The 15,292-nt window shown below is 49.0% G+C and overlaps 1 protein-coding gene across 7 annotated transcripts in view; it reads right to left on the reverse strand.

The window, feature by feature from the left end:
- Positions 1-15,292, reverse strand: part of CNBP (CCHC-type zinc finger nucleic acid binding protein) — a 58,239-nt gene continuing 42,947 nt past the window's right edge. For 5 of the 7 annotated variants that reach the window (XM_027957850.3, XM_042236690.2, XM_060402697.1 and 2 more), the window contains 4 exons: positions 2,097-2,234; positions 1,906-1,998; positions 1,603-1,801; positions 1-999 (listed from right to left, as the gene is read on the reverse strand). In XM_027957850.3, coding sequence (XP_027813651.1) covers positions 882-999; positions 1,603-1,801; positions 1,906-1,998; positions 2,097-2,220 — 534 coding nt within the window. In that variant the 5' untranslated portion in view covers positions 2,221-2,234 and the 3' untranslated portion in view covers positions 1-881. The remainder of the gene's footprint in view (positions 1,000-1,602; positions 1,802-1,905; positions 1,999-2,096; positions 2,235-15,292) is intronic. The other 2 variants (XM_042236691.2, XM_042236693.2) reach the window with 2 other exon arrangements.

Below are 15,292 nucleotides of genomic sequence, written 5' to 3' on the forward strand. Positions count from 1 at the left end.
TCCCCTTCCTCCTCCAGCTTTATTGGATAGCTTAAAATTACATTTCTATTTTCTAGGACTTCAGTTGCTTTTTCCATCTGACTTTTAAAAACTGATTACAGCAAATGAAACACAGTTGTCTAAGTGATATAGTATACAAAAATAACATCTTGATTTCTGTGAAAATGCATTTCTCTGCAATTCCTGAATAGCTCCAAATTATGCTAACTCTGAGCATAGATGTTTACTCTGGGTTTTAGATTTAGTCTTTGAAAACGTGTTCTACACCATTGCCATCACCATCTGTTTACCCAGCATCAACGCTGTGGTGAGGCTGTCCCTGCTCAGGCTTCTATCCCGCGTGTTCTCGCACAGCCATTAACACGCGTGTTTGTCTTTTTGTTTGTTTACTCCCACTCAGCTGCATGTTCTATGTAGGGCCTGATACAGATGTTACTCGATGTTATTTAATAGCTACTGAGGTCAGACAATCCAAGGCAGTCATTATGCTAAAATTAAAAGTTATTTATGGAAGCTCACAGACACTTCCAGGATTGGTTTTACCTCCTACATGGGAACATATTCGAGAAACCCAGAACGGGCTTCCTGGTCTGACTCAACTCTTCCCATTCATCAATCCCTATTCACCAGTGGCGCGGAAAGGGGGTTCTTTAACAAAGCATTATACATTAACACCTCTACCAAACTAAACATAAACTTTTTTTTTTGTAGTTAAATGCAGAAAGTCGATTTTTTTTCCACCCCTTTCCTCCTTTTACACGGCAAGTAAAGCTCACTGGCCTGGGAGTAGCCTCTGTCTGCCAACCTTTGGCCAGTGAAGAGGATTCAGAGAAAATAATACAACCATCAATCAGAAAAGGAGGGGCGACAAAGGAGAGCGATTAAGCCGTGGCCTCGATCGTGCACTCCCGCGCGAGGTGCCCTGACTCGCCACAGCGGTAACAGTTGACTTCACTCGTCTTGCTGCAGTTGATGGCTACGTGACCAGTTTCGCCACACCTAAGAGGGGAAATTAAAACAGCTGTCACGAGAGCGCTCAGAAAAAGTCACAGTGTACCGAAGGATCAGCTACTGCGAGACAAAAGCAATGATGAGTGAAGCATGCATTTCTGTTCTTCAGACAGTGAGTCTCACTAACCCCTAAACTAAGACCGAGGAGGAGGAACCCGACAGCTAAGCCACTCAGCTGAGCAGGCCACAGGAGATCACCCACTACCACCAAACACGGACCACACAGCTCCCCCACCGCCACCACCAAACACGGGCCAACATGGTCTGTCTTCACACAAATGAGCCCCTAGGATCCCACAAGTATGTACATATCAAAACTTGTCAAAGTGCATGCTTTAACATGTACATAGATCATCATGTCACATTCACAAGCAGAGACTCCTGATTTCATGAAAAAGATCTGTGTATGAATTACACAAACCAGAATATACGGTTTGTACTTTTCTACGAAGTCTCTGAAGGTGCCAAACCATCACTCCTCACTCTTTCACGCACACAAACCCCTCGTGTGGTTGGGGCCAGGTCGGGGCGGCAGCGCCCAGGGTCCTCCCACCGGCGGCAGCCCGGGCGCCCGCAGCCCCGGCAGCTCACCTGTAGCACTTGACCTTGGTGCAGTCCTTCTGGATGTGCCCGAACTCGCCGCAGGAGTAGCACTTCTGCTCGTCGGCGTGGTCGCAGTCGCGGGCCAGGTGGCCGGGCTTGCCGCAGTTGTAGCAGCACTGCTCCCGCTCCCGCTTGGGCTCCTTGCAGTCCTTGGCGATGTGGCCGCCTCGGCCGCAGTTATAGCAGGCTTCGGCAGCAGGGAAAGGTCAGGCAGACTGTGGCACCTCATGGGTGCCGCCAGGCCCCGCGCCGCACCCCGGGGGGCCCCTCCTCCGCACGCCCCTCACTTACCATCCTCCTGAAGGTCGCAGTCCTTGGCAAGGTGGCCAGACTCGCCACAGCGGTAGCAGATGTCTGGAAGAGACGAGGAGACAAACTGGAAGCCTGTTTTGGACGAAGACAAAGCGTGCGTGGCCCATTAGCCCAGTCTTGACGCTCACGAATACGGAAGCACTTCAGAATTTTTTATTCGACAAAAATACCTCTATCCGAGGTAAAACCACCTCTGCCACGGCTTCTCATCCCACGACCGCGGCCTCCACCAGCGGGGCACTCCCGGGCCCAGTGACCAGACCGTCCGCACTTGAAGCACTCATTGCTGCTCATGGCTGCAGTCAGACCTTCAAGACAGCAGAGACGACAACGTGAAGCCACTCACCACCGCTTCCAGCTTTTATGCCGTCTAGTGTATTTCTGGATAATTATTCTTCAGTAACAAAAGCCAACCAATATACTGTTTAGAAAAACAGTCAGATAACCATATACTTAGGCATCATGATTATGAAATATATTAAAAAATGAATCAGAAACACTTCGCATATTCGTTCCAATTACGCATAAGCGTTAACCCGGTTACTAAGAGGACTTTCAGGGTTTTAGTGTAAATGAATATCCATCACTAGCGATGAGACTCGATGGTGGGCACTGAAAGCCACGTGCTGGTTACAAGCCTGGAGCAGCCCGCGGGTCTGCAGCATCGCTGCAGCGCAGAGGCAACCCCCCCCCGTGCACCAGAGCAGCCAGCACGGCGCCTAATGACGCCGCAGCCCTGCCTGCCGACTGAGCTCTGGAGGGCAGGCGCGCCAGAAGAGGCGCAGCAAGCGCTGGCTGGAGAGGCGCAGTCTTAAAGTAGTAGAAAAGCAACAAAGAGAAACGCCAAAGTCAAGTCCCGGTAGCACTGGGGCCATCTCCCACACTCTAGTTTCTCCCATTTCCAAATTTTCTTCTGTAATTTTACATCTAAAACAAGGTTACTTGTAATTTCACAGTAGACTCCTTTATTGGGCATTGTTTCAAAATAAAAGCGAAACTCCAAAGCAAACCCATTTTATACTTCTTACGTAACAATCTAAAAATAAGCAGGGGCTATTCCTAGAAAAGAATGGAGAAGAGCAGGATGGAGTGCTGCAGGACAGACTCCCATTAAACCGGCCTTTAAAAAGCTCGCTGGAAGCGATGTGACCTTGGCATTTCCACACTTCCCTGCATCTAGACATGTTTTGCCCTTAATTCCAGTGTCAAACAATGGTGCACAAAGTTTTTTAACTCGATGCAGCAAAACCTAGTGACTCAAATTATGCTCGAATTTAGCTTCAAAAGTCTCCGCTGTCAGATATCCAAAAGAACTCATACCTGTCCCATGCGCCTGAAACCAGAGCTGGGACAAATCTTCAGAGGACACTGCCATCTTGCACACTCGCCCTGCACACTTACCCTAACAGCGGGGGACAGCGCGCCCGAGCAGGGCGCCCATTCCCCACGCTGTCCCAAGGCACGTTTCCACTCAGAAGAAACCAGTCCGTGACGATTAAAAAGGCATTTGGCAAAATTACATCTGCTTTCCTATATGGGTGCTGGCATTTTAAGTCAAGTGGAGGGCTGGTTTCCAGAGAAAACACTGAGATTAAAAAGTGAATAGCACATAAAACAATCACAGGAAAAGTGCTTATGGCTCTTGGGCCTCCCCCCAATCCCACCTCCACCCTGCGTCTTCTCTGGTTTACCAAGGACCAATCCGAGTACAGGTGGGCTGCCCAGGTCGCCCAGTGGCAGCAAACCGGCCTGCCGACGCAGCGGATGCGAGACCCGGGTTCACGTCCCGGGCTGGGAAGACCCCCCGGAGCAGGAAACAGCAACCCGCTCCAGCATTCTTGCCTCAAAGTCCCGTAGACAGAGGAGCCTGGTGGGCTCCTCTCCACAGGGCCAAAAGCCAGACAGTACTGAGCAGGCACGCGGATCCGAGCACTGTAGCTCCTGGTCCCAAGGAGTCCTTTCCTTTCACAAGGCAATCCGGGCAAGCGGACAGGCTCCAAGCATTTTATACTTTTTTACTTTAATGAGATATTTATCTTTTAGAAAAATGACAACCCAATATTCAACACGCGTTTTCAAAGCTAAAGTAAATGGTAGTTTGGGCAATCTCACTCTTACACTGCTGCTTTAAGAAGACCTCTTGCTTGCTTCATAATGGTGAAGGATAAGGGAAGCACATTACACGGAGTCATCAGATGTCTTATCAGCGGAAGAAAATTAACAGTGCACACTGTAACATTTTAGGGTTACTTTCAGCCTAAATAATAGTTAAAAAAAATTTAGCTTCCTACCAAGCGATTAGCCCATGTGCGGATTCTTCCTCTTTGGCCAAGCCAATCTGAGTGAGCTGTTCTACATTTTTACTGAGAGAGCTCTTAGATAATTAACAGTAATCCAACTGACTCCTGCTGTTTTAAAGGGATGCTACCTATCCTAGGAGACAGGTCGCTATCCTAGTCCTCATCTTACATATGAGCACATTCAGTTACAAGGTCTTTAGAGAGTCTCATGCTGTTCCTCAGGAAAACTAGAGGCAGTGAGGGAAGACGGAGCTGCGAATTCATCGCGGCTCCACGATGCCCTCTGCTCCTGGCCGGGAGTCTGGCGGCACTGTCTGCCTCCGCCTCTCACACCTGTCACAACGTTTTCCAACCTTCAAGGGCCAACTCAAATAAATGCCAGCTCTATAAAGGAACCTGACCACATCACCAGCCTGGAACTTTCCTTTTTCCTACCAAGACTCAGGGCACTTGGCCTGCTCTACCATTCTGCTTTTTATCATCCTCCTGGAGGGTACAGACCAAGTTACTTACCTCTGAAGAAAACCCCATACAACCACCCTTTCAGCAGCAGTTCTGTAACTCAGGATTTTAGCTGCTGAGGTTTTTTTTTTTTTTTTTGGGGGGGGGGCGAGGGCCAATAGTCATTTGCTGAATGAAATAAACTTGTGTTTCTTGTACAGACCCAACCCAATCCAGTAATTACTGACCAAAAAGAAAAAAAACCACCTAAATTTTTGCCATCAGATGAGCTGCTGCACTATTCATTTAAAAGAATGATGCTGGAAAGTCCCTGGTGGTCCAGCAGCTAGGACTCAGCACTTCACTGCCAGGGCCCAGGCTCAGGCCCAGGCTCGGGCCCAGGTTCGCCCCCGGTCGCAGTACGGCCAGAGCACCGATGAATTCCACATCCTCACTAAGGCCTGACTGCAATCCAGATTCAGTGTGCATTTCAGATTATCTGTTACAATCCCCACACGTGACGGAGAAATTTTCACCCCAGGTCACTGAAGTCAGTAGCCAAACCAGGACCTCTGCTTGCCACCCACACTCTTATGACTCCAAGAATTCAATGAGACCCAGTAATCTATGGAATGCTGCAGAGCACATATATACTAATTTAAAAAGCAAATGCTGTATTTTCACTGTCACTTGGCAGTAAGAGAGCGTATTTTTCTTCTTGCTGCTAAAAATCACTGCTGCTATCCACCCCCATGTATTCTCACAATGTAAAAAGATTTGGGAACCACAGGGTTAACCACTTAACTGCTTGCTGCGTCACCTCAGGACACCTGACGCCCCTCCTGTCTTCATCTGGAGCCAGAATTGTTTCCAGGTGCCTTGTGCTTAGCACACGCTCAACTAAACTCCTAAGGGCTGATGATTGCTGCTCACAGCTCCTCTCTCCTTTCCACGCTTCCCCTGCTGAGGTTCAAGTGCAGACAGGCAGAACTCACTCTAAGGAGTTCCCTGGCAGCCTGCTGGTCAGGATTCCGGACTTTCACTGCCAGGGCTCCGGTTCTTTCTCTGCTCGGGGATTCAGCCCACAAGCCTCACAACACGGCCAATCTACACAGCAGGCTTAGAGTGGGCCTAACTCCGCTTACACTCCAGTTTCCCAGCCTATAACGCCCCTTCTTGAGAAGCAAAAGGGTCAATTCCAAATGAGCTCCCATTTCCAACCCCAGGAAGCAGAATGTTTCCCTTCAGCCACAGCGAACTGAATTTTTATGGCACAAGTCACATGTAAGATGTGGCAGGGCCCAGGGCATGCCTGGCGCAGTCAAAATGCGACCTGAGAAGGGCCACGTGAGCTGAACTGGGAGGCCCAACTATCCCGATTCTGCACTCATCTAGGCTGTGAGTGCTGAAGTCCTGGAACTAGTTCCACAAAGTTGTCTTCACTGAGGCAAATTTACCGCATTTTTGATACTCACAACAAAGCCAGGAAACTGCTTTGATTAAACCTTCACAGCACCTGGTCAACACGAACAACGCGCTCCAGTGAATAGGAGCCAGCAACAGTCTACAAACACATCTAAAGTAAGAGCAGCCAAGGGCGCCGGTGGCTGAGGAGCACGGGTGAGACCGCTCTCCTCACACGGCCCTGCTTCCTATCAGCGCCATCGCCACGCATCGTCCCCAAGCCGAGGGGCCCTCTGCCCTCAGAACGCACTCACCCATCACTGCGCTCCACTAAGCCAGTTCCCAGTACCAACGTGGTACCAAGCCGCCTCAGCTTGAAGTAAAAATAAACTAAAGGAAGCCAGTGATACCGCGGGCTACCTGCACTCTGCCCAAAGGCTGCAGGACAGAGACCACCCCCAGGAGCACCTCGGGCTTCTTCTCCTGCATTTCCCACGTGCTCGGGTTACTTACACCCACCTCTGCTTATCCCAAGAGGTTTCAGTTAGCAGCTAAATACCTACTACTCATTATCCATAATCCCTGCAACTTTGCAAGTTACGTATCCTTGTTCCCCTTTCACTGATAAGGAAACTGAGGATCTGAGACCAAGTAACTTTCCCAAGGCCACACAACTAGAAAGGCAGGATTTGTGAGTCAGGATTTCAACTGTGAGCTCAAGTCCTCTGCAGAGGTTTAGGATTAAGTGATAAGGCTCATGAAAATGCTATCAGAAAAGTATACCAAATTGGATAAGTCAAAATAAAATAGACCTGATATGTTTTTAAAAACCTATGCCCATGAAAGAATTTAAAGTCATCTTAGATTTTAACCTTCCTCAAGGCAGAATTTAGGAGTGGCAAAGACTGGCAACCTGACCTCCCTAGTTAACACCCTCATCTGTAATTAACAAGCCACTCCAAGTGAACATCATATTGCATTTCCAGTCCCCTTTAATAGAGCCCACCCCCTCCAATGTGAATGCTGTTGGCTACAATCTTTACTGAATTAGCCCAGCGTCTTTTTAACATGAAAATGGTGTGCACTTTGCTGGAATCTCTCAAGACCAGGCCCTGACTGCAGTAGCACCGGACGCGGCCAGCACAAGAGCTCTATTAAACCTGCCAGTACAGAAAGGGTGCTCCCCACAGAGCAGGCCAGGCGGCCTTGGCACCACGCTTTCGCTCTCCACTTACTGTCAGAGGCTAGGAAAAGGAAAGAAGCCAACAATTTTTTAAAAAAGAAACTCTCATTCCTGCAGGCGCGGGAGGAGGGAAGCAGTCTCTCTCTCATGGTCAAGCATTTAGACAAGAGATCAATCCCCTCAAGTAGTTAAAACTGTGGTTCTCGTCTTTAAGCTTTCCATGTAGATGCCACATACTTTTAAAGATTTCAAGAAAAGTAAAAAGAACCCTCATTTATAGTGCCTTAAAAAGATATTCTGCCTGTTCCAGATGTTCAAATATAAGTGTAATAAATGCCCCTTAAACTGCACATTTAAAATACCTAGTTTGTTATCAACAGGAAAAGGACTGTGGACCTTTGGTTGCTAAGAAAAACGTAACCCAAGTTCTCTGTGTCATATAACTATATAAATATATACCTTGTTTTTTTCCTAATTGTTGCCAAGAGTTACAACTTGGAAAAAACTAAGTTCTTTATTCAGCCCTTGGGAATATAATAAATTATCCCTTTTATATTTCAGTACATAGAGCTCCTCCTAAACAAGAATCAGGCTCAACAAACTAAAACAGCATCAAACTATGAACGTGGCACTTCGTAGGTATTTGATTAAGCCATGACCACAGTAATTTTTAAGTATTTGAAAGTAGTTGCGTTGCAGAGAGAAAAAAAAGTCTTAGAGGTAAGAACAACCTCTTATTCATCTCTTTAAGACCGTCAAGACCTTACATTCAACTAACAGGGGTTGAGCAAAAGAATAAAAAGCTGTTAACTTAAATTAATTTAAATTAAGGTTAATTCACTGAGGCAGAAATTCACTAGTTATGTTTCTCTCCAAAAAAGTGAGTCAAACAACAAGAAAAAGGGGGAAAAAAAAATCTTTTCTTAAAAACTTGTCTTTTGGGGGTACAAGATAAGGATGAAATTCAATCCTGCTAAAAAGAAAAAAGAAAGGGGGAAAAAAAAGGCACGCTAATCCAGACTCGGCTTATTTACCTTATACTTTTCGTGGGTCCTTCTGAACAATGCCTGAAACATACTATCTGAAGTCACAGATGAAAACCAAGCAATGTTTTCTTTTCCTAGGACCCCCAGGACCAGATGCAGTCACTTCCTTTGGAAGTGTCCTGGGGCTGAGGCCATGTGGTTAACATGTGGCAATAAGCACAAGCCTTATCCATAATAAAATCAACACCCGAACCCAAATGTGGGCCATTATGCCTTTACTAAAATAGGTTTTCACGTTTGGAAAAACCAAATGGAGATTGGTTAACTCATCTTCTCGCCTCGTTTTTAAACTGCATTCATCTACCCGGGAGATGATGCAAAGGTTACTGCTGCTGCCATGATTTTGGAAGTTTGGCCGATTCATGTGTTTTGCCGATAATGGGGTTTTTTCTAGAGGCCTCTCGAACTTAAAAGTCGTGCTGATTCAAGGAAAACGAGCCTTATCTGCCCTTTCCCTTAGTGCAACCTAAGACCAGTAACTTAGCACGTCCGTGACGATAAAAATCCAAGAATCCTGAAGCTGCCGTGGAGCACCGAGACCGAGGCCCGAAGCCGCACGGGCTTTCCGGCGGGGTGTCTCCCGCCCTGAGCGGACAGCTTCTCCGAGGCCCCTCCTGGGCCCGAAGAGCCCTCTGGCACGCGGCCCGCCAGGCCCGGCCCCGGCCCCCCGCCGCCCCGCGCCCTCCCCACGCGGCCCCCTCCCCGCACCTTCCCGCCAAGCCACCCCCGCCCCGCGGCCCGGAGCCCCCGCCTCAGTCCCAAGGACGCGCGGCCTCGTACGCCGCCGGGCGGCGGCCCGGGCGCGGCCGGGTCCCGGAGGCCCCAGCGAGGCGGCCCCGCGTCCCGGGCGGCGGGCAGAGCGCGGGGGCCCCCGGCCGTGCGGCGCAGGCCGGGCCCGGGAGGCGGCGGCCTGCTTCCCGCCTGACGCAGCAGCGGAGCAGGCCGGAGCGCGGCCGCCATCGCCGCCGCCCGGGCCCGGCCCTCCGCCCGCGGCCTCCCCCCGCGCCGCGGTCCCCGGCCCGCTCGCGGCCTCACCTTCCGCGTCGCAGGGGCCCGCAGCGGCCGAGACTCAGGCGCAGACCGGGAGGGCAGCTCGCGAAGCGGCGGCTGTTTATTTTCAGGGACCCTGCCTGCGCCACACGCGGGTCTGCACACGGCCCCGCACACGCCGCTGCGCACGGCTCGCCGCCGCCTCGCCCACGCGGCCAATCAGCGCGCGCGGCTCGGCCGTCCAATCAGGGCCGCCCGCGAGGCGGGCCGCCGCGCCCGACGCGGCGCTGGGGGCGGGGCTCCCCCCCGGCGTGCGCGGCCCTTCCCGCCGGGCCTTGCGCGCGGCCTTCCCGCCTCGAGGCCGGGCCCCTGTCGGGCCGCTCGGAGTTCCGGCTCGACGACCCTCCTGGCGGCGGCGGCCAGGGGCTCCGGGAGCCGCTTTCTGTGCTCGTGGGGTCCGAAGGCCTCCTCCCGGGGTCGGGCTCAGCGCCGCCGGAGCCGGGCGCTGCCGGGGCCACTCGGCTGGGGGGAACCGGGCTGCGGGTCCCGCCTCACAGCCCCTCCCGGATAAGCGTCCCGCCCCGGGGGAGCGGGCGCGGGGAGGCACCGCCGCCCCAACACCGCCTGTCACCCGGGGAGCGCGTGGCGCGCGACGGCCCCCGCGGCCGGAGGGCCACCGGGCCCGGGGTGTCACCGTCCCTGCAGGCCTTCGGGGGTTCTCCCAAGAGACAGTGAACGTAGCGCAGACGCGCTGTCACGGTGAAATCAAGTGAAACTGTTCGATGTAAAGTGAGCAGTTACAGACCTTGGTGTCTCATTTTGGAAAGGCTTTCATTAAAACCATGAGGAGAAAAATGGACGAGTTCCAGTCTCTCGAAGCCCGAAAAGGCCCTAAAATGACCGCAGTCTCACACTAAACTCGGTGCGCTCTGGAGGTCTGCCCTCGGCCCGGGCTGGCCGTTACAGCCCGGGGGTGTACTTTCCATTCTTTTAATGACTGTCTTACTCTTGGAAAGTGAGTGCTTGCGTCTATTAAGATGTGAAAACTGGGGTGACCAGTCCTTGTTTGCAAGATAGTTCGTTCCATCCGCAGGTGACTGTAGACTTGTATTCATTTGCCCCCAGCTGCACCTCACTGAATCCTAGTACCACGGCTGTATGTATGGCTTCTTCCAGCACGTGGTGAGGAGGTAGCGCAGCAGTGTGGTTAGGAGCTCGGGTGCTGAGAGGCTTAAACCTGGTTCAAATCGATCACTGCAAAGCACTTAGCAGAGCTGGGAGCAATTATTGGAGTGGATGGACTATTTTAAGGACCCATGATTTTAGCTTGTGTTAATCAAGACAATTTAAAATATTTTAAAAGTCACTGAAAATGTCCAGTTTCTAATAACGGTTGAACTGCCGGCACTTTCTGCACCGAGTTACCCATAATGCAATGGTACTTTGTGCTTCAGTTCAGTTCAGTCGCTCAGTCGTGTCCGACTCTTTGCAACCCCATGAATCGCAGCTCGCCAGGCCTCCCTGTCCATCACCAATTCCCGGAGTTCACTCAGACTCACGTCCCTCGAGTCCGAGATGCCATCCAGCCTTCTCATCCTCTGTGGTCCCCTTCTCCTCCTGCCCCCAATCCCTCCTAGCATCAGAGTCAACTCTTTGCATGAGGTGGCAAAAGTACTGGAGTTTCAGCTTCAGCATCATTCCCTCCAAAGAAATTCCAGGGCTGATCTCCTTGCAGTCCAAGGGACTCTCAAGAGTCTTCTCCAACACCACAGTTCAAAAGCATCAATTCTTCGGCGCTAAGCTTTCTTCACAGTCCAACTCTCACATCCATACATGACCACTGGAAAAACCGTAGCCTTGACTAGACGGACCTTTGTTGGCAAAGTAATGTCTCTGCTTTTGAATATGCTATCTAGGTTGGTCATAACTTTTCTTCCAAGGAGTAAGCGTCTTTTAATTTCATGGCTGCAGTCACCATCTGCAGTGATTTTGGAACCCCCCCAAAATAAAGCATTTTGTGCTTACATAGTTCTATCACCAAGAAGCTTCCACAACTTCAGTTTCCCCTCCCTAATTGATTACTCTTTATAATATCTTGAGGTAAGTTGTAGTGTGGTAACCAGAGACACTTACCTAGTGATTTCCTAAGGCCTACCAGTGAGTCAGTGTAACACAGGAGGCTTTGTAGCAAGTCCAGCCTGAAAGCCTCCATGCCACACTAGGAGATGAGTTAAAATTGTCACAGGAACCAGAAATTAGTATTTTCTGACTCGATTTTGGTTCACCATTCCAATCAATGTGCTGCATAAAATATTCATTACACAAGGACTGAATGTCCCTAATATTTTTTTTCAAAGGTGGGTGTGAAATAAAGACACTGGACACAGTGTTCTTCTCCATGTTTTAGGAGACTTAAGGAGGGGAGACCTCATGTACCCTTTGTTCTTTGGCTCTGGGAGGAGCAGCTAATGGCTCTTTTCTACTTGGCATCCAGCTTTCTGTAATGATGATTTTTAATAGAGCCAGTCTGGTCATAAGTCATTCTGACTGTGGCCGAGAAGGTCTGGGATGAAGTGACTATTGTTGCATGGATATGCCCCTGGGTATACCTGTTCATTAGTGATGTTTGAAAACAAAGGAAAGAAAAGGCTACCCCACTTAAAAGATAAACTGCCACCTGTATTTGAAGAGTTTTCTGTATTTCCCTCCCCTGGAAATCTGCTTTATCCCTTCCTGCCCTCCCATGTCCAGTCTTCCCCAAGGTATTGTACTCATCTCTGCAGGGGTTACACAGGTGAGATGAGACAGACCGTGCCCTTGAATATCTTGCAGGATGACAAGGGCCAAAAGAAAGTATTAAGTGTCCTCAGAGAGGACCAGCTAAGATGCTGTGATTCAGCATGATTCAGGATTCCTTCAAAGGAATGCCAGTCGAGCCGCAATAACTGCCAACTCCTCATTTCCGCTTAAAATGCCGAACTGTTCCTAGCACAAGCCCTAGATCCCGTGGTTAAATGGAGATGATACTGTGTCTGTCCTTCTAAACCCTTCTATGTCTTGTTTTCCCTGCCAACAGGGAAATAACTTTACTTGAAGTCTGCAGCTAAGGTTGAGGAGAATGAATCGTTCCCACTTCTCATGTCAGCTTTTGATCCTGAAATAGGAGTTAGTTATATAGTACTAATCATACCTAATAGTTAACATAGAGAGTGCTTAGAACATGTGTGGGTGTTTGCTAAGTCACTTCACTCATGTCCAGACTCTTTGCCACCCTATGGACTGTGGCCCACCAGACTCCTCTGTCCGTGGAATTCTCCAGGCAAGAATACTGGAGTGGGGTTGCCATGGCCTCCTCAAGGGGATCTTCCCGACCCAGGGATCAAGCCCATGTCTCCGTTGTCTCCTGCACTGGCAGGCAGGTAACTTATCACTCGTGCCACTTGAGAAGCCCCTGGTATAACAACAGTGCCTGGCATAAAGTAACTCCTTGTAAAGGATTATCAGTCATTATTGTCATTATTGTTGTTATCATTCTAGAGTGCTGACTCGATGCTAGGCATCGTTTATAACCTCTCTGTAATTTTTCACAAAACCCTCTTGAGATAAGTACTTTTATTATCCCTATGGGGAAATTAGTCCAGAGAATATAATCTGAGCAAGGTCACAGAGCAAATAAATAACTGGGCTGCCTTCAAACAGAGGCAGCCGGAGGGCTTCACACAAAGCTTCTGGCCTCCGTAGTTATTGAGACCCAATCCTACAATTTCCCATAGACTTCTTAAAGTGACAGAGTAGGGGAGGGCAGGTGATGGCAAGGAAAATACGAAATACTAACAGTTTAGTGAGCTTCCCACTGGCTGGCTTCCTCCTCTGTGACCTTAACAACGACACGGTCTCTCCTTCTGCAAACTAACTGGTGAAAGAAAACTTTATCTGCAAATGAGTTTTAAAAGTTTCAAAATAAAACCTCCATTGTTTTTTTGTTTTTTTCCTTCCTAAAAGAAAAGTAGATGTAGGTACTCAGAAAAAGTAATTTCACGTCAATAAAGGACAGAGACGGTCAGGACCTAACAGGAGCAGAAGGGGAGAGGCGGCGAGAGTACACAGAAGAACTGCACATAGGAGATCTCCATGACCCAGATAACCTCAGTGGTGAGCTCACTCACCTAGAGCCAGACATCTCAGAGTGTGAAGTCAAGTGGGCCTTAGGAAGCCATCACAACAAACAAAGCTAGTGGAGGTGTTCCAGCTGAGCTATTTAAAATCCTAAATTCCAGCTGAGCTATTGCAAATCCTAAAAGATAATGCTGTTAAAGCGTTGCACTCAATATGCGAGCAAATGTGGAAAACTCAGCCATGGCCACAGAGAAAATATCAATAACCTCGGATACGCAGATGACACCACCCTTATGGCAGAAAGCAAAGAAGAGCTGAAGAGCCTCTTGATGAAAGTGAAACAGGAGAGTGAAAAAGCTGGTTTAAAACTCAACATTTAAAAAACAAAGATCATGGCATCCGGTCCCATCACTTCATGGCAAATAGATAGGGAAACAGTGGAAACAGTGTCAGACTTTATTTTGGGGGGCTCCAAAATCACTGCAGATGGTGACTGCAGCCATGATATCAAAAGCTGCTTGCTCCTTGGAAGAAAAGCTATGTCCAACCTAGACAGCATATTGAAAAGCAGAGACGTTACTTTGTCAACAAAGGTCCGTCTGGTCAAAGCTATGGTTTCCCAGTAGTCATTATGGATGTAAGAGCTGGACTATAAAGAAAGCTGAGCATCTAAGAATTGATGCTTTAGAACTGTGGTGTTGGAGAAGACTCTTGAAAGCCCCTTAGACTGCAAGAAGATCAAACCAGTCAGTCTTAAAGGAAATCAGTCCTGAATATTCATTGGAAGGACTGATGCTGAAGCTGAAAGTCCATTACTTTGGCCTCCTAATGTGAAGAACTGACTCATTAGAAAAGACCCTGATGCTGGGCAAGATTGAAAGCAGGAGGAGAAGGGGATGACAGAGGATGAGATGGTTGGATGGCATCACCAACTGGATGGACGTGAGTTTGAGCGAACTCTGGGAGTTGGTGATGGACAGGGAGGCCTGGCATGCTGCAGTCCACAGAGTCACAGAGAGTCGGACATGACTGAGCGACTGAACTGAATTTCGTATCAAGCATCTACATTATTCAGTTAAACTTTGAAATAGGGAGTGAACAGCAAGATAATGGTGTGTTTAAATTGCTTCCAAAGAGTATTTTACAGGATGTCTTCAGTTGTGTTTTGAGAGAGTGTTATACAGTTTAACACTGGATCATGTAGTTCTCATAATCTATAGAAACAATGCAAGTGATTTTTAAAGGTTAAATTTTAAAAGAACTACTATATAATTTGGAGAAGGAAATGACAACCCACTCCAGTCTTCTTGCCTGGGAAATCCCATGGATGGAGGAGCCTGGTGGGCTACAGTCCATGAGGTCTCAAAGTGTCACAGATGACTGAAGTGACTTAGCACACACACACACACACTAAATAATTGGCTAAATCAGGATAAAAAATCTAAAAGGACATTTAGCCTAATCCTAGAGTATTTAGTCTAGTCTTCTCATTTTAAATTTAAATTGAGAGGAGACCAATGGAGTTGCACAGAGTTCCTGCAAGTATATTAATGATTTTCAGTCATAAAAAAATAAAATAATGCCATTGGCAGCCACATGGATGAATCCAGAGAGCATCGTATCCGTGAAGTCAGTCAGAAAGAGAAAGACAAATACCATATAGTATCGCATATATGTAGAATCTAAACTATGACCCAAGTGAACTTATGCACAAAACAGACAGGCTCACCGACACACAGAACAGACCTGTGGCTGCCAAGGGGCAGGGGCTGAGGGAGGCACGGACGGGGAGGTCGGGACGGCACAGGCAGAGAGGCCGACGGCAAGGTCCTCCCGGGACCCTGCACTGCAGGCGGGCTCTCAGCTGCTGGAACCACCGGGGAGGC

This window comes from Ovis aries, chromosome 19, assembly GCF_016772045.2.
Source record: "Ovis aries strain OAR_USU_Benz2616 breed Rambouillet chromosome 19, ARS-UI_Ramb_v3.0, whole genome shotgun sequence".
Classification (NCBI taxonomy): domain Eukaryota; kingdom Metazoa; phylum Chordata; class Mammalia; order Artiodactyla; family Bovidae; genus Ovis; species Ovis aries.